At 36.3% G+C, this 20,227-nt stretch overlaps 1 protein-coding gene across 18 annotated transcripts in view; it reads right to left on the reverse strand.

Moving 5' to 3' along the window:
* The window catches only part of RIMS2 (regulating synaptic membrane exocytosis 2), a 565,766-nt gene that overhangs the window by 348,373 nt on the left and 197,166 nt on the right, over window positions 1-20,227 (reverse strand). For 15 of the 18 annotated variants that reach the window (XM_049773845.1, XM_049773844.1, XM_049773830.1 and 12 more), the window contains exon 1: window positions 17,782-18,220. The exons of 2 other annotated variants lie outside the window; for them this stretch is intronic. In XM_049773845.1, coding sequence (XP_049629802.1) covers window positions 17,782-17,903 — 122 coding nt within the window. In that variant the 5' untranslated portion in view covers window positions 17,904-18,220. Of the gene's footprint in view, window positions 1-17,781; window positions 18,222-20,227 lie in introns of those variants that run through there. One more of the 18 variants, XM_049773829.1, reaches the window with a different exon arrangement.

The raw sequence follows: 20,227 nt of genomic DNA on the forward strand, positions 1-20,227 counted from the left end.
TCCGAGATGAAATCAAGAAGGAAATCAAAAGGTTCCTGGAAACAAATGACAATAAAGACACAAACTATCAGAACTTATGGGACACAGCAAAAGCAGTACTGAGAGGAAAATTTATAGCTTTGCAAGCACACATCAGGAAGGAAGAAGGAGCTTACCTGAGTAGCTTAATGACACAGCTAATAGAACTAGAAAGTACTCAACAAAAGGACCCAAAAATAGGAAGACAGAAGGAAAAAACAAAGCTGAGAGCAGAAATCAACGAAGTGGAAACCCAAAAAACAATCCGAAAGATCAACGAAAGCAGAAGTTGGTTCTTCGAAAAAATAAACAAGATTGATAGACCACTGGCAAACCTAACAAAGAAAGAGAGAGAGAGAAACTTGATAACTCGTATTAGGAATGAAAAAGGAGAGATCACTACTGATATGACAGAGATTCAAAGGGTAATCAGAAACTACTTTGAAAAACTCTATGCCACTAAAAATGAGAACCTGGAAGAAATGGATAAATTCTTGGACTCTTATAATCTTCCACGGTTGAAAGAAGAGGATGTAGCAAATATAAACACCCCCATCACCATTGATGAAATAAAAATGGTAATCAAAAGTCTGCCCAAAAACAAAAGCCCAGGCCCAGATGGATTCACTAATGAATTCTATCAAACTTTCCAAGAGGAACTACTACCAATCCTGGCAAGACTCTTTCATGAAATTGAACAAGTGGAAACACTCCCAAATAGCTTTTATGAAGCCAACATCACCTTGATACCTAAACCAGACAGAGATGCTACAAAAAAAGAAAATTACAGACCAATATCACTGATGAATGCAGATGCAAAGATCCTCAACAAAATCCTGGCAAATAGGATTCAATACCTCATTAAGAAGATCATCCACTACGATCAAGTAGGTTTCATCCCAGGAATGCAAGGATGGTTTAACATCCGTAAATCTATCAACATAATACACAACATCAACAACAAGAAAAATAAAAACCACATGATTATATCAATAGATGCAGAGAAAGCATTTGACAAGGTCCAACACCCATTCTTGATCAAAACTCTCAGCAAGATGGGAATGGAAGGAACCTTTCTCAATATAGTTAAGGCCATCTACCACAAGCCAGTGGCAAATATTATCCTCAATGGAGAAAAACTAAAAGCCTTCCCTCTAAATTCTGGCACAAGACAAGGCTGTCCTCTCTCACCACTCCTATTCAACATAGCACTGGAAGTACTTGCTATAGCGATTAGGCAAGAAAAAGATATCAAGGGAATCCAGATAGGAAAGGAAGAAGTCAAGCTCTCACTGTTTGCAGATGACATGATGCTCTACTTAGAAAACCCTAAAGACTCTACCAAAAAGCTTCTAGAAACAATAGACTCATATAGCAAGGTGGCAGGCTACAAAATTAACACACAAAAATCAATGGCCTTTCTATACACCAATAGTAATAAGGAAGAAATAGACATTAAGAAAACAACCCCATTCACAATAGTGCCACACAAACTCAAATATCTTGGAATCAACTTGACTAAAAATGTGAAAGACCTATACAAAGAAAACTATAAAACTCTGCTCCAAGAAATAAGAGAGGACACGCGGAAATGGAAACACATACCCTGCTCATGGATTGGCAGGATTAACATCATCAAAATGGCAATACTCCCCAAGGCGTTATACAGATTCAACGCTATCCCTCTAAAGATACCTATGACATTCTTCAAAGAGGTAGATCAGACACTTTTGAAATTTGTTTGGAACAATAAACACCCTAGAATAGCTAAAGCAATCATTGGGAAAAAGAATATGGGAGGAATTACTTTCCCCAACTTTAAACTTTACTACAAAGCAATAGTTATCAAAACAGCATGGTATTGGAATAAGGACAGACCCTCAGATCAGTGGAATAGGCTTGAATACTCAGAAAATGTTCCCCAGACATACAATCACCTAATTTTTGATAAAGGAGCAGGAAATCCTAAATGGAGCAAGGAAAGCCTCTTCAACAAGTGGTGTTGGCACAACTGGCTAGCCACTTGCAAAAAATTGAACTTAGACCCCCAGCTAACATCATGTACGAAGGTAAAATCCAAATGGATTAAAGACCTTGATATCCGACCCCAAACCATAAGATATATAGAACAACACATAGGCAAAACTCTCCAGGACATTGAGACTTCAGGCATCTTCAAGGAGGAAACTGCACTCTCCAAGCAAGTGAAAACAGAGATTAACAGATGGGAATATATTAAGTTGAGAAGCTTCTGCACCTCAAAGGAAATAGTGCCCAGGATTCAAGAGCCACCCACTGAGTGGGAGAATCTATTCACCCAATACCCATCAGACAAAGGGCTAATCTCCAAAATATACAAGGCACTGACAGAAATTTACAAGAAAAAAACATCTAATCCCATCAAAAAATGGGGAGAAGAAATGAACAGACACTTTGACAAAGAAGAAATACAAATGGCCAAAAGACACATGAAGAAATGCTCCACATCACTAATCATCAGAGAGATGCAAATCAAAACAACAATGAGATACCACCTCACACCACAGAGAATGGCACACATCACAAAGAATGAGAACAAACAGTGCTGGCGGGGATGTGGAGAGAAAGGAACCCTTATCCACTGCTGGTGGGAATGCCGTCTAGTTCAACCTTTATGGAAAGCAATATGGAGATTCCTCCAAAAACTGGAAATCGAGCTCCCATACGATCCAGCTATACCACTCCTAGGAATATACCCTAAGAACACAAAAATACAATACAAAAATCCCTTCCTTACACCTATATTCATTGCAGCACTATTTACCATAGCAAGACTCTGGAAACAACCAAGATGCCCTTCAACAGACGAATGGCTAAAGAAACTGTGGTACATATACACAATGGAATATTATGCAGCTGTCAGGAGGGATGAAGTCATGAAATTTTCCTATACATGGATGTACACGGAATCTATTATGCTGAGTGAAATAAGTCAGAGAGAGAGAGAGAAAAACGCAGAATGGTCTCACTCATCTATGGGTTTTAAGAAAAATGAAAGACATTCTTGCAATAATAAATTTCAGACACAAAAGAGAAAAGAGCTGGAAGTTCCAGCTCACCTCAGGAAGCTCACCACAAAGAGTGATGAGTTTAGTTAGAGAAATAACTACATTTTGAACTGTCCTAATATTGAGAATGTATGAGGGAAATGTAGAGCCTGTTTAGGGTACAGGCGGGGGTTGGGTGGGGAGGAGGGAGATTTGGGACTTGGGTGATGGGAATGTTGCACTGGTGATGGGTGGTGTTCCTTTTATGACTGAAACCCAAACACAATCAGGTATGTAATCAAGGTGTTTAAATAAAAAAAAAAAAAAAAAGAAATACCCCAACAGAAGAGTGACATTATGTACAAGAGCTGAGGGACAAAAAGTTAAGAAGCATTTTTCTTCAGAGCTTGTAAAAATAAGTAGGTAAGGTGCTTCATTGGAACACAGCTGAACTAAGGTTCCATCCCTGGCACGACATGGAGCACCCGAAGTCCCCTAAGCACAGAGCCAGAAACTAGTCCTGAGCTGCTTCTAAAAAAGGGCAACCATTTTAGATGTGTAAGCAGTTTGATGGGTTTTTTTTTGTTTCTGAAGATAAACCAAGCAGAAACTCATCTGCTAAAGACTGTGGGTAAGGGGAGAATTATGGAAACTAATTAATTGAAAATAAATTAAATAATTCCCAAGCTGCAGCATCAAGGACCTAGATAAGCCAAGATGGTTCAATTCAATATTACACTAAACAATGCAGTTTTCCCCGGCAAGGTAACAAGAGTGTCAATGCCTTCTCTGACGTCTGTTCCATAGCCACTATCCCTAAGGAATTCAGACTTCTTCCTTCACTGATGTAGGGAAGTTTTCTACTTTAATTTATGGGGGAAAGAAAGTATGAGCAGGAGAGGGGAAGGGAGCAGAGAAGAAAAAGGGTAAAAGAAGGAATTCATAAGAAATAAAATTTTCTGGTGGGAACTGGAGCAATAATACAACAGGTAGAGTGTTTGCCTTGCATGCATCTGACCAGGGTTTGATTCCTGGCATCCCATATGGTTCCCCTAGCGCTGCTAGGAATGATCCCTAAATTCAAAGCCACAAATAACCCCTGAACACTACCAGGCATGGTCCAAAAACTAAATAAAATTTTTTTCTGGGGCCTGAGCAAAAGTACAGTGAGTAGGGCATTTACATTGCACTTAGTCAACCCAAGTTTGATCCCCAGAATCCCATATGGTCACCCAAGCACTGCCAGGATTATAATTCCTGAGTCAGGAGTAAACCTAAGCAATGCCAGTATGACCCAAAACATAATTATATATAAATTAAACAAAACAGATAATAAAAAATGTCTGACACCTCTGTAAAGATAAAAGCAACATTTTATATAATTTAGGTAAGAATTATTGAGAGATAAAAATGGATGATATTTTAACATATGATTTAATTTCTAAGTTCTTAAATTTGAAGTAAATATTAGAAAACCAGGGGCCGGGAAGGTGGCGCTAGAGGTAAGGTGTCTGCCTTGCAAGCGGACGGACAGCGGTTCGATCCTCCCGGCGTCCCATATGGTCCCCCCAAGCCAGGGGCGGTTTCTGAGCTCATAGCCAGGAGTAACCCCTGAGCGTCAAACGGGTGTGGCCCAAAAACCAAAAAAAAAAAAAAAAAAAAATTAGAAAACCAGAGTATACAGTGTAGTCTATAATACTCAGCTTCTTATGCATATATAATACTCAGCTTCTTATGCATATATATGCATTCATATTTTTAACTTTGTATGTTATGATAAGTTAAAACTGATCTAACTTTTCCATTTTTCTTTTTATGCTTAGGAAGGCAGAATTTTAAGTGCCTCCCTTCTCCCTGGTCTCTCCAAGTTTGATTGTGAGGCCATCTCCCTGATTCCATGATAGTATGGATGAGAGGGAGATAGCTGTAGATGCATTGAATTTATTAACCCACAAACTTTGAGAGAGGTATTATCAAAACAAAACAGAACAACATTATCTCAGTGAATCTAATCTAATCATGAGTTTTGTCAAAGCAACAGGATTTTCTCTAGTTGAGAGCAGAAAAGGAAGTCGAGAAGCTTCCAAGCACACAAGAAGGTCATGTCATAGCTGGTGTCGGGTAGGAAATAATCAAAAGGCAGAGACTCCAAGTGGAGGAGGACAACCCCACTGAGGCCCCACAAGAAAACAAAACCCTCATTCCGTAATCACAAAAAACTGGGCTCTGCCAACAAGCTGCATGCGCTAGGAGGAGGATTCTTTCCTGATCTTCATAATCAGCCAATGGGAAGAAAAATTTTTATAATAAGAGAGAGAACTCAAACATTCATAAATTCATGAGAGTGAAAAGAATCCATGGTTTGAATTGTACTATGAAATTACAGCACTACTTTTTGTTGAAATGGGTCATCTTGAAATTCTGGCAATTCCAACATAAATGATAGAGAAGCATTAACAGAGCATTTCCTTAGCTCTGTAGACTTCATAGGATGGTCATATTTTTGAAAGAAAAGTTGTTTTAGTGTATTTTCATAATCCAATTTAAATTGGTGCAAGTTTTTTGTAACAAGCCACTCCATTTCTTGAGGAAAGGTAGTTTATCCTCATTTATAAAATTGAAACAAATTTATCCAATTTGTTTCCAAATTAACATCAAATTCAGAAGGGCCAAAGAAATAATGTTCAGAAATTCATATTAATCTTGTATTTTCTTTTTATTTATCTTTATTTTTTTATGTGTTTGGGGGCCACACCCGGTGATGCTCAGGGGTTACTCCTGGCTATGAACTCAGAAATCACTCCTGGCTTGGGAGACCATATGGGATGCCAGGGATCGAACCGAGGTCCATCCTAGGTCAGCAGCATGGAAGGCAAGTGTCCTACCACAGTGCTACCACTCTGGCCCCTAATCTTGTATTTTTTATGAAAAAATCTTGTACATATCATATTTTACCATTAGCAATAGTCATTGAAATACACATGAACGATCTATAGTAGTAAATATTTAAAAGTTATGTTTTTTAAGTTAATATATTTGATATATTCTGTTGAAAGTATAATTTAATAAAAGCATGTACCTAATAACCCACCAAACTAACTGGCTATTCATTGATAATAGTCAAGGGAAAAAGGGAAATCAGAAAATAAAAATATAATTTTTGCCAGCAAAGTTTTAACAAAAATAAGATACTAAAAAACAGATACTTCTTGTTTGTTTTGTTTTGTTTTGGGGCCGCACCCAGCAGCACTCAGGGGTTACTCCTGGCTCTGTGATCAGAAATTATCCCTCAGGGACCATATTGCATACCAGGGATTGGACCTGGGTTGTCCACATGCAAAACAAGCACCTTATACTGTGCTATCAATATCAATCTGGTCCCTTTTCTTTTTGGGATAATTACCAAATTTACCCTCACAAAGATAGTTATTTGAAGGCCCTAATGAGTAACAACAACAACAACAAGAAAACCATGTAAGATCAAATTAATATTTGGAAGGAATGACAGGGTGAATTTCCTTTTTACTCCTATGACTTTTTCTGAAGTCCAGTCAAGGCCTAGAAGCTATATCACAAAAATCTCATAGACAGACTAGATTAGGAAAAAGAACGGAAAACAGAATCTGAGCAAATACAGAATATGAAAACTGAAGAGTGAATGACAAAATGGCTACAGAAGGGAAAAATGTGTATAATAAATACTGTTCAACTCTCATAGAAAAACTTCAAGCACCTCAAACTTATCCTAATCAAACTAAAGTCTCAATTGTTGTGGGGGCAGATCTGTAGTTCAAATTCAGCCCAGTTGATAGTCTACTTTAATAACTGACACCAGAACATATTTCAAAGTTTATAGAGCACTGTTAAGCATTTCTTAATTAAAACCCTGGAATATGAAAAAATAAATTAGCATGACCTACACTCAATGCAGACTGCCTGATAATCGGGATGTCAAAATCCACAGAAAAGGGTACACACACTATTTTGTTAAAAGAAGTAAAGAAAATACACTAAATGTTAGTTTTAAGGGAGTAAGTATCAGCAGCAAAATAACAATGATAAAAAATAAACAAATGGGACATAGAGAGATAGTATAGAGGGTAGGGTTCATGTCTTGAACAGGGCCAACCAGGTTCGATTCCCCAGCATCCCACATGATCCCTTGAGGACTGCCAGGGAGTGTTCCAAAGTGTAGAGCCAGGAATACCTGAGAATTGCTGGATGTGGCCCAAAAACCAAAAACAATAAAAAAATAACCAAAAGGAAAACTGAACAAAAACCACCCAAAGGGGCCGGGGCGGTGGTGCAAGCGGTAGGGCATTTGCCTTACATGTGCTAACCTAGGACGGACCATGGTTTGTTCCCCTGTGTCCCATGTAGTCCCCCAAACCAGGGGCGATTTCTGAGCTAGCATATAGCCAGGAGTAACCCCTATGCATCACCAGGTGTGGCACAAAAACAAAAACAAACAAAAAACCCAAACCAAAAAAATATCCAAAGTAAAAAAGTAAATATTTCAAGAAATTATTAAAGAATAAATGAACTTTGATCATCTAAAAAAGAAAAAAACTAAAATTTTAATCACTGCAATGATATAGTAAGAGCCTAAAATATAAATAACTGGATAATCAGCAAGAAAAATAGCGATAAAAATGTTAAACAAGGGGCCGGGCGGTGGCGCTAGAGGTAAGGTGCCTGCCTTGCCTGCGCTAGCCTTGGACGGACCACGGTTCGACCCCCCGGCGTCCCATATGGTCCCCCAAGCCAGGAGCAACTTCTGAGCGCATAGCCAGGAGTAACCCCTGAGCATTACCGGGTGTGGCCCAAAAACAACAACAACAAAAAATGTTAAACAAAAATTGTCAAACAAGGTGAAAGATATAAACTTAAGTAAAGCAATTGGAGAGACAGTAGAGCAGGTAAGGTGTTTGCCTTGCATGTAGCCAACTGAGTTCAATCCCTAATCCACCAAGAGAGATCACTAAACACAAAACCAGAAGTAAACCCCAACTACCATCAGGGGTGCCCCCCAAAACTAAAAAAAAAAAAAAACATATGTCAAGACCCTGGGTCCAATTCTGTGCACAGTAATAATAACAAAAATAATAAAAAATAAAAGAAAGTATATTAGGGGCCAAAGAGATATCACAAAGGAGTGACTTGCCATCATGTAAGCATAAGGCTCTGAGTAGTACATGGTCCCCTGGGCTCCACTAGCCATGGCGCTAGTGACCTCTAGCACCACTGGGTCCAGCCTCATTTGGAGAGACTGGGAAAGTCCAAAAGGACAAAATGGAAGTAGCACAGAAAACCTAGCAAGATCTATATAAAAGCACATGACATTAAAAATTCCAGGTATAGGGGCTGGAGAGATAGCATGGAGGTAAGGCATTTGCCTTACATGCAGAAGAATGGTGGTTCGAATCCTGGCATCCATCCCATATGGTACCCGGAGCCTGCCAGGAGCGATTTCTGAGCGTAGAGCCAGAATTGACCCCTGAGCGCTGCCAGGTGTGACCCAAAAACCAAAAAAAAAAAAAAAAAATTCAGATATAAACATGACAAAGATGAATCAAATTTTTGAAAGCAACATGAGGAAAACAGAACATTAAATACAAAAATATAATTTTTATCATCACATATTTCTCACCAGGAAGTCTGGAGGTCTATTTAAACTACAGAAATTAAAAAAAAAAAACTGTCTCTGGGGAATTTCATATTTAGCAAAAGTACAAAAAATAAAAATTAAATAATTTTTGTTCAAATGAGTGTATATGAAGAAATATCTAGAGATCAGAAATTCTTCAGGTTGAGAAAATGCATATCAAATGGAAACTTGAATTTTCAAGAAGAAAAATAATTAAAACAAGACGATATTAAGATGAAAAGTTACAGTAAAATTGTGGGCAAGAAAATCAACAAACAAAAAAATAAAGTGATAAATTCCCATGCAAACTCATCAAACAAAACTGAGGAAAACAATGAATCACAACTATAAATACTGTAGATATAAGAAACTGATAAAAAGAAATTCTGAGGGCTGGTGAGGTGGCTCTAGAGGTAAGGTGTCTGCCTTGCAAGCACTAGACAAGGAAGGACCGCGGTTTCATCCCCCCCCCCCCCCGGCGTCCCATATGGTCCCCCCAAGCCAGAGTGCTTAGCCAGGAGTAACCCCTGAGCATCAAATGGGTGTGGCCCGAAAAAAAAATTCTGGGTCTTTTATGAAAAATTAACTCATAAAATAGTTAATTTTATAAAAATGCAAACTCTTACACTAACAAAGATGAAATAAAATATAAAAATATATGAATATATTTATATAAATATAATAAAATATATAAATATATAAAATAAATAAGTAGCCTTTTGTTTTCAAAAGTTGAATTTTCTTTTTTTTTTTCCTTTTTAGTTTTTTGGGCCATACCCACTGGTCCTCAGGGCTTACTTCTGGCTCTACCTTCAGGAATCACTCTCAGTGCAATTCAGGGGGCAATATGCGATGCTCAGAATCAAACCTAGGTCAGACCTATGCAAGGCAAGCACCCTACCCACAGTACTATTGCTCTGGCCCCAAAAGTTCTTGATAAAATTCTTGGCCCCAATTCTTGATAAAAATTTCACCCAAACATTTTCACTGGTGAATTCTATCAAATTTCAAATTTGATATCAAATATCAAATTTGATATCAAATATCAAATTTTAATGGAAATAATAGTAATCATATATCATTACTCAAAAAAAACATAAAACAAGCCCAACTGTAGAAATAAGAATGCTTTAATAACCCATTTATAAGAACAAGACATAAAATAGTACTATAGAAAATAAAACAAGTCCTCTATTCTTCAAACTACATACATTCTTAAAATAAATTAAAGAAAACTAAAACAATGAAGAAATATACTTCCAGAAGATTCAATATTCTGCCAATAAATCTGTAGAAATACAAAGCAATATAAGGCTTAATTCTAGCTTAGTCCTAAAAAACTTCTTTCAAAAATCAATAAATCAATTATAAAATATATATAAATGGAAGAACCTAAAATAGCCAACACTATCTAGAAAAATCAAAGGTGAATAATTTACATTTTACCTAACATAAAGATTACTATAAAGGTAGAATATGTTGAAGTATTTTATAGAAAGATATTAGATCAACAGAATAGAACAATTAGCTCAAAAAAGAACCAAAATTATACAATTATTTTATTATCTAAAAAATTACTAAAGAATAGAGTCATTTTAGCAAACAGTGGTAGAACACTAGATCTCCATCTGCAAAGACAGAAACTTCAACCCATACACATGAAAATATTGTGCAATGGGATATCATATTAAAAGAAAAACCAAACTCTTAGTTTCTGGACGATACATAGAGAATGGTAGTTTCCTATAAGGATTGACAAAGCAACTTTAGATAACACATGAAAAAATAAAATCCACAAGAAACGGCTGGGAGGATAAGCCAAATTTGATCAAAATTAAACTTCTCTCTCTTTTATTTTTTGCTTACAATATATCAATATATTTTATTTTTTAATTCATTGCTTTATTTAAGCACCATGGTTACAAAATTGTTTGGTGTTGGGTTTCAGTCATACAATGTACACCACCAGTGCACCTTTCCCACCCCTGATGTCTCACCATTTTCCTTCCATCTCCCACCCCACCCCCATTTGTCTCTAGGACAGGCAATTTGCTTCTTTTGTTTTGGTTTGGTTTTTTTGTTTTGGGGGGTGGGCACACCTAGTGGTGCTCAGGGGTTACTCCTGGCTCTGCACTCAGAAATCGCTCCTGGCTCAGGGGAGCATATGGGATGCCAGGGTTCAAACCCGCCTTTGTCCTGGGTAAGCCTCATGCAAGGCAAACACCCTACCGCTGTGCTACCACCACTCCAGCCCCATGCAATTTGCTTCTGTCTCTCACTCTCCCTTGATCTCTCTATCTCCTATCTCCCCTTTGACTCTATGGTCTTCACTTAAAGACATTGTTCAAAAATAAAATAAATAGAAGCTTGGAGAGAGTTCATGTCTCAGGGGCACAGGCAAAAGGCCCCAAGTTCAATCACTATAACTGCACAGTCACCCTAGCATCAATGGAGTGACCCTGGTGTCACCCTATCCTGCAGCATCCAACCTGCACTGTATTGCCCCACCCTAGCATTGAAGCATCTGGTATAGTGTGTCACTGGGAATAGACTCAAGATTTCCTGTGCTTTGGGAGATCCCCCAACCCCTGGAAAGGAAATGAAAAAGTAACAGAAGAGGAGAAAATATTCATAATGCAAACATCTGACAAAGGACATGAGTGATGACTTCTATAATCAATAAGACACAAATGCACCTCATTAAAAAGAATATTTGAACACACATTTCACAGTGTAAGATGTGCAACTTACCAACCAGCCACTTATATAAAAAAGTAAAATCCAATGTGAATCACCAGGCAAACAAAAAATAATATCCTAAGGAGAAGCCAATACTATAAATTTACCAGAAAGACAAAAATTAAGACATAATACTAAATGTTGTAAAGTACAGGGAATCAACAAAACTCCCAAACATATTTGGTAAGAGTCTGAGATGTACAGCTCTATTTTTAAAAAATGGTCAGTCATAAAACTAAACATAAATCTACCCTGTGATCCAAGAATTCATCTTCTAGGTATTCAAGAGAAATAAAAATACAAGTCTAGGGCTAGAAGAGATGATTTTGATGGCCAGGCACAAGTTTTATACTCAGGAGTCCTGCATTTAACCCCTAGTACTATATGGTCCTCTAAGCATCACCAAATGAGCACAATGCTGAAAATAGTCCCCAAACACCACCAAATGTGGCCTCAAGACTCAAATTCTATCTCCAAAAACATGCCTACAAAATGACTTATTTGTGTATAGTAGACTCATAAAATGAAATACTATTCAGTTGTAAAGTGGGGGAGGTAGATGATTCATGTATGCAAAAATATGCATCGATTTTTTCTTCTGAAATCTTAGCAACGAAACTATGAACTTGAGACTCACATGCAGGTCATCCACCCTACCACTAAGTTACATCTACAATTCTGTATTTTTTAAGTTATGGTGATTAAAAAACCCTTTTAAAGAGCATGTTCTATAATACTGAATATATGGAATTCTAGAAGAGACCAAGCAACTTTAGCACTCTAGGAGAACTAGGTGAGTTTTTAGTTGGGAGATCAAGAGGACAGGAAAGAAGCATGAGAAATATGAGAAGTGTGAGAATTCAATGATACAGCCTGTGACTCAAGAAACCCATAATAGTTCACAATACCACGAAAAGACAGTAAGTAGGACAACTAAGATAGAAACTAAGAAGCTCACCACAAACAGGGATGAGTTTAGTTAGAGAAATAACTACATTATGAACTATCCTAACAATGAGAATGTATGAGGGAAATAGAAAGCCTGTCTAGAGCACAGGCAGGGGTTCGGTGGGGAGGAGGGAGATTTGGGACATTGGTGATGGGAATGTTGCACTGGTGATGAGTGGTGTTCTTTACATGACTGAAACCCAAACACAATCATGTATGTAATCAAGGTGTTTACATTAAAAAAAAAATATATATATATATAAAGACTAACAAACACAACAGCATGTAGAAGAAAAACGAGGCACAGGTCAACAAAAATATGGCAGCTCTCTTAGCCACCATCTATTTCCTCTTTCTCTTACATTTCAAGGCCATCTTGTCTTGGAAAGCTTAAAGGAACATGAGTGAGAAGTCTGAAATTTTACTTCAATTGGCTTACTGGCCTGTCTGAAAGTTATCAATAAAAGTATTGTAGCAATTATTTCAATACACAAAATACTTCAATACTAACATATGAAGTATCTCTACCAATAATTTCAGAATAAACTATGGTCCACATAAATACTCCAGCAAAATATTAAAGAGACATATGTATTCATTAATTCATCTGGTTAAAAATATAAGGACAGTTGTAAAACTATTGCTTATGACTATAATATCTGGCTACTTCTTTCATGATTAATGTCTATATTTCACAAATCTTATGTGTCATAAACCTGGGCATGTGTGTAAGCACAGGAGTATATGCACAAAGACTGGCTGCTCTGCATTGCATATTACAGACTTTAGGATAGATATTCCTCTCGTGAAGAATTTATCAGGCTGTGATCATAAACAGCTCCAAACAAACAACCTACAGATTGCTCTCTCAGAGCTGTTCATTCAATGTCAAAGTAGCCATTTATGTGCCATGATGAATAACAGTTGTCTGTGCCAAAAATACTGAATACAAATTCACAGCTTTATCAGCCAAAACAATAAAACTCGATGCTGGAGAGATAGCACCATAGGTCAAGCATGCTCCCCTCCTTGCCACCACATATGGTTCCCCATATATCACATAAAATAATTTTGAGTACAAATCCAGGAGTAATCCCTGAGCATCACCAGGTATGACCACTCCCCCACAAAAGGTAACTTCTTTCTCTATAATTCTCTAGAATTAAGAACTTCTGACCAAACACTTCCAGACTAAACTTTACATTTATGTGGCAAAATCAATTTGTATTTAAAACAATGTTTGGGGGGGGGGCAGAGCGGTGGCGCAAGCAGTAAGACATTTTCCTTGCACACGCTAACCTAGGATGGACAGTGGTTCAATCCCCCAGCGTCCCATATGTCCCCCAAGCCAGGAGCAATTTCTGAGCACATAGCCAGGAGTAACCCCTGAGCGTTACTGGGTGTGGCCCCAAAACAAAAATAAAAACAAAAAAAAATCAAATTAAATTAAATAAAAAAAATAAACCAATGTTTTGGAACTGAGGAAATGTTTACTATTTCAGTGGAAAAGAATTCACTGGCACTTAGGTATATTCAAGCTCTACATTTCCTTCTCATAAATAAGTAACACTGTAATTTATTGTCAAACACAGCCCATTTGAAAGAGAGAAGTGATACTACGACTAATTAATCAAATACAACCAGCATAAAATGGAATTAACCCAGGCAAACTAGATGATATGGTTATCTTGTACCTGCAAATACAAGCAAGCCCATGTATTCTTTAGTCTAGGAAAAGATTAACCTTTTTGAAATCTTACTATAAAATATGAAAGTCTATGTCTTGCATTATATGTGTATGGAGAGAAGAAAGGGGTCCTTTCAGATCTCATCTGAATACATCCCAGTCCTATTATGCCCCTGTGTGGCCAAATGGCACAGCAAATTCATGACCACACTGAGTGACAAAAAAAAAAAAAAATAGTTGCCTCTGTAGGAAAACTGTGTCCTGCATCTTCACTGTGTTCCAACACAGAAGATATTAAGAAAGCAGCAAATGAAAACTCCGTGCCTATTAAGTACATTTGCCCACAAGTTTTGTCACAACTAATAAGCATGATTAGCAAGGCTTAAGTACTGTTCAAGGCAATCAATGATTCAATGTAGCCAACTCTGCTAAAAAAACGACCTTGAGGTATCAATAATTGTGTGTTCCTAAAGACCAGCTCACAACAATTAGATTCCATAATACATTTAGTACTTGAAGATTTTTTTTTACCAGTGACAAAGGCAATTTATATCCTGATTAAATAATTCAATTTCAGAAAACTGAATTTACAGGAAGAAAACTTGATAACAAGAATTTAAATGAAAATGTCATTTCACCCAAACCTATCAAGTGTCTTGACAGGAGACAGACACTGTTTCTTTTTATTTTTTTCCTTGCTGAAAGTTCAGTTGTATCTTTTTTAGCAGTAAAGGGAGAGGCAATCCTTCCGCCTGTTTATGCATTAAAATGGTATTCAAAAACCACAGTAGTAGGAAATTACGTCAAGAACCATCACTAAAACATAAGGGCCATGTTATAGAGCTTCTGAAAGAAAGTTACTTTAAAAATACCATAATGATTATGACTCAAGATAAATTTAATTTATTCATTGGATAATAAAATACACTTTATTACTCTCCAATTTAGAGACACACTAAATATTATTGGTGTATTTAAAAATCTTTGCTCCTTGGACACGCTGAATCTGGAAATGTTTTGTGTTGACTATTTTGAAAGATTTCCATTTTTGCATCTTCTAGCTGCAAATCACTAATATGTGAAGTAAACGAACTGCCCTACCTTCTTATATTCTGGTGAGAATGATGTTGAAAATTCAGAGATCCAAGAAAAGTCCATGCAAAGGTCTTCAAAGGGTCTCCATTTAATAAAACACTGTCCAGAACTAATCTAGTAATTTCCCCTAACAAACAATGCAGAATAAAATGTAACCTAAGTGTTCATATCTATTACGCTATTTTTCTATGTAAAGCTCATAATGGTTACAATACAAATACTATTATCTTTTAAATAACCCCAACAATTGAACAATGACTATCCATGTAACAACAAAAAAGATTATTGTTGTTTCCAGATATGACAGTTACATCATTGGTACTTCACATCTCAAGACCATTCATGTCCAACAACGAGGTTGAAAGGCCTAATGTTTGGAATGTTTTCAAAGTTTGTGTTAAATCACAACTTTTGATCACCTACTCAGGGCATTCCTTTTCCATTGTTATTTTTCCTCAATCATATTTTTTTTTAAGTCTACATCTAACTTTTGAATTCAATATAAATAAAACATTGATGTCAAGGAACTTGACTTTTTTTCAATTAACTATGTAAATTTTAGGGAAAAAATCTATGTCAAATGATAATTTCTTTTAAAAACATGATCTCTAATCTGAACATTAAAAAAAGTAACCAAACAGTTAAAATTGGTGGAGACATTAATGGTGAGACTATACACACTTTTATCGCTCTTCATACTGCTACAATAACTATTTGTGGAAGTGATTTTGAGTGATTTGTAAGGTAAATTGGGAGTTTGGGTTTCATTCACTTAAGATCAATAGATTTATGAATAAAAATGTCTCGTGATTGTAAACACTAAAAACTTAACTTTACAAGCAGAATAAATTGTTTATTAATTGGTGATTTCTGATAATTTTAGCTAAAAATCAAAATAAGGTATATAAATCTTCCAGAAACACTAGAAACTTCATGATTACAATATTGAGGCTTGTCATAAAATTTCAGTTTTTTAATATGAGCCATGTCACTATGAGCATGTCCATAATAAAAAATACTTGAAGTATAGTGATAGAGAAGCATACACTGCCTCAAAAAACATTGCCTCAAAATATATTCTAATATATTAAAGCAAGTAATGCTTTAAAACCAATTCTTTACTTTGTCTCACAAGCAAAATTTTTAAAGTAAATAAGCACCCAGCCCTATTATTATTATTATTTATTATAATAGTTATATACATCAATTCTTGACATAAGAAGATAAATCAAGCAAAAAAGAGATGGTAAATATGACCATAAATCCTCAAATAATAGATTCAGATCATGGAAATTTTAAGAAATTTTATTTAATTTAAACATAATATACACTATAGACCATGTTTTATAATATATTACAGAAACACAAGTAATCTATTATTAAAGTAATCAAATCAATCTTCCAATTTAGAAAATATACTATAGAACATCAAAATATACTTGATAGGCTATTCTATGTTTAAATTGGTCAAACAGTAAGTGTAAAAGACCAAATTGATTAATTGAACAGAACTGCACTGAGAAATGAAAAATTTAATGTTAAACTATATATTCCTAAAAAAGGCCATAGGTATATTTAAAATCAGTAAGCAAACATTTTCAGTTCTAACAAAATGTTGTTAGATTCTTTTTATCTGCTACATTAAAACATACTGTGCAATGGGCTTTTTTTTTTAATCTCTAAAATAGGCTGCTTCATGCTGTTCAGAGACCTACAGGGAAGAGAGCTGCAAAGCCACTGAATATCTTATGCACGAATAGTTTCTCTTCAATTTCCAGAGGCGTCAGTGCATTTTCATGGTCACAGAATTTTTTTCGCCATGTACACTTAGCTAAAAAATGGGGTATTTTCTGTACCGGGTATAGAACACTAGAAATTCCCCCCCAAACAAGCAACTTCAAGCAAGGAGAAAAATTGGGAAATAAACTGCATTTTAAAAAGAGAGTCTACTAAAGGAGGCTTTTAAAAATGCAGTTTATCTCTTTTGGTCTGAGCCAGGAAAACCATCTCAAACATATGCTCATAATTTAACAACCTTCTTCACAAAAGCGTAATTCAGCTGAAAAAAAAAAAAAGGCAATAGAAATTCATAATAAAGCAGCCTTCCAAAGTAGCCAACCTAATAATACAAAGCTCTGTTAGCAGTCTATTACCTAGTTTGTTCAAAAGTGATTAACTACCTGCATAGAGAAACGTTTTAGACCCAGAAAACATCTTCCGCATGTTTCACAAAAAGCATGCATGACTACTAATTCACATATTTCCACCAGATCACGTATGATTACACAGCCCCATCCTTACATATGCGATGTAATCACTGCCATGGTCACAAAAGGAAAAAAAACTTACAGCATTTTACTTATTAGAAAATGAAATTATGAAACAGCCTGTCTTATGCTTCAGAGGTCAAGCTAGCTGAATTTAAGATGCTTTTTCTGTGCTTTGAACTAAGCTTGTTTTCCTTCCTAAAATCAATTCAGAAAAACCGTACATGAAATATAATGATGAAAAAGACAACACCCTTCTAATACTAACATTAAAATACAGAAGAATTTGGCAGACATAAAAAAAAAGGCAATTCTAAAAATACCAATACTAAAAGAAAAGAAACCTGTACTTACCTTGCATTGTTCAGTGTTTGTCCAAAAAGCTCATTTTGTAAAATATTTGGTGGGGATGAAAAGACCCCATGAAAATGAGATAAAACAGAATTGCAGACCTGCCGCAACGTCTCAAATTGCATTTTCTTTCTTTTTTTTTTTTCCCTTCTCTTATTTTTCCTTACCACCTGTCTTTAAAGTCATCTATTTGCAGACACCGTCAAATAAAAACATGCCAATCAAGTTCCATATTTCTCCTGAGCTCTGTGAAAACTGTGCTTAAATGAGCAGGGGTTGATAGTTAATTGTACAGTCATTATTCTTCTAATTCAGCCGTAGAAGCTTCAGTGCCCGAGCGGCTTTCGGCTTTCTCCTGACTGTAGCAAGAATTCTAAACAGCAGTGAGCATTTTGGGCATTCCCAGCTCAAGTGTGAAGCTGAGCTGCTTTCATGGACTCGACTCATATTTCTCTAAGCCTATTAAAAACATGCAACGAAGAGATGCTGTCGTCAGGAGTTTCAGCACATCTGGCTGCCAGCAATCAAAATTTCAAAAGTCATAAAAATGGGGGTTGGGGGGGCTAGGTAACATCTCCCATGTTACTGTGAGAAGGAGGAAAAGGAAACAGCCAGAGCCTTCCTCTGCCCCTGGGAAAATGGGGAACTCCAGCAAAAAAAGATTCATTCCCTGGATGTCTCCGAAACGCAAGCTGCTGCAGAGAAGCGGAGCATTCAAATAAGTGGCATCATCCTTCCTTCCAGTAACAGGAAACAAAGAAAATACAACAGAAAACGAGGCTTTCACCACTGGCATGTAGAATGCGCACTACTGGAGAGTTGGAAAATGTAGTCCCTTGTCTCCATGTCTTCCTTAACTTAAGCTGTCTTCATTTATTTCGTTTTAAAGAAAAGTAACAGGCATTCAATCCAGTCCTTTCTTTAAAGGCCAAACAAGTAACCATGTGACTATTTGTGCATTTTTAGACTAAATGCATACCTATAAATGAAAACCCAATGAAATAGTATACATTTAGTAGAAACCTGCCGTTAATTAAACGCACACAAATACACTCGTGCAAATGCACACACACACACACACACACACACACACACACACACACACCACAATTAAGGCCAGATTTCAGCAATGATGGCCAATAGCATTTCTCAGAAAAGGGACTTTCTGACAGTCCTGAGAGTGTTAAAGCATGCACATTAACTTCTACTATCCAGGTTATTCTATAGCCGGTGCAGTCATCTTCCTAAAGCAGCATGCAAATCAAAATTTAAAAAGCTACCCACTTATAGGACGCTTCATGTATTTATTAATTTTTAATTGTTTCTACGCCACAGCATTTCATTGACAGATACATCCCTTTTACCTCCTAGTTACTCAACTTTTATCTATGCACTCCTGTTTTCTTATACACACACACACACACACACACACACACATGCAGGCATGACATGCATAAATAGAAGTTAAATAGCAACTAAAGGCTCCAAAGCATTTAAAAAAAATACTGGAGAATTCTCTCTTGGTATGAATAAACATCACAAAAGAAGCATAGAATAATGGAACCTTTAGGAGAGACAAGAAATTCAACAATATAAATGTTTAAATAACTCACTTATTACTTTTACATACTAAGGTGCTCAATTATGTATGTACTTGTCTCAACCGATTTTTCTTATCATGGGATTTTAGGTTTTCAAAGGTGCGCATGAATCTACTTACTAAATATCCATAAAAGTATAAACACAAGCTATATTTGATTTATCAAGTACTTCCAACTTCAATTTATTTTAATATCTAGGAACCTTTGTGAATGAGTGATAATCCTGCTTCCTAATTTTACAGAGAAAAAGAAAATGAAGCTGTATGTGATTAAAGATCACATTGCTTGAAAAAGACGAAATTGAATTTGAATGAAAGTCTTGGTTTCGCACTCCAGGTCATAATGTTCCTTTCCTATCACTCTATTTTCTAAGCATGAACACTGTCACAAAAGCATGCACTTCTATCTCTGAAACAGGAAATTTCTATGAACAAATAAGGAAAACACCTGCCACTGACCTGTGCAAGGGTATTTCAGTAAAAGCAATTTTGAACTCACAGGTCACTCACTCTAAGTGGATTTTTCCACTTAACTTGAACAGATGCAACCTTATGTATCTAAAATTGTTTTAACTTCTGATCAGAAAATTCATTTTTTAAATCTATGAACGGTCATTCTGTACAAAGGAAAACTCATACTTAAATTTTTTTTTTTTTTTAGTTTGGGTTCTGGGGAGAGAGATCAACGAACAGAATGCATGTTTAGCATTCAAAAGACCTATGGTTTAATCTTTGGCACCACATAGTCTCCCACACACTGTAGGAAGAAACCCCCAAACACGGAGCAAGAAACAGTCCCCCCAAGATTAATTGGGTATGGCCCATAGACAGAATAACTAAAAATGTTTA

This window comes from Suncus etruscus, chromosome 5, assembly GCF_024139225.1.
Source record: "Suncus etruscus isolate mSunEtr1 chromosome 5, mSunEtr1.pri.cur, whole genome shotgun sequence".
Lineage (NCBI taxonomy): Eukaryota > Metazoa > Chordata > Mammalia > Eulipotyphla > Soricidae > Suncus > Suncus etruscus.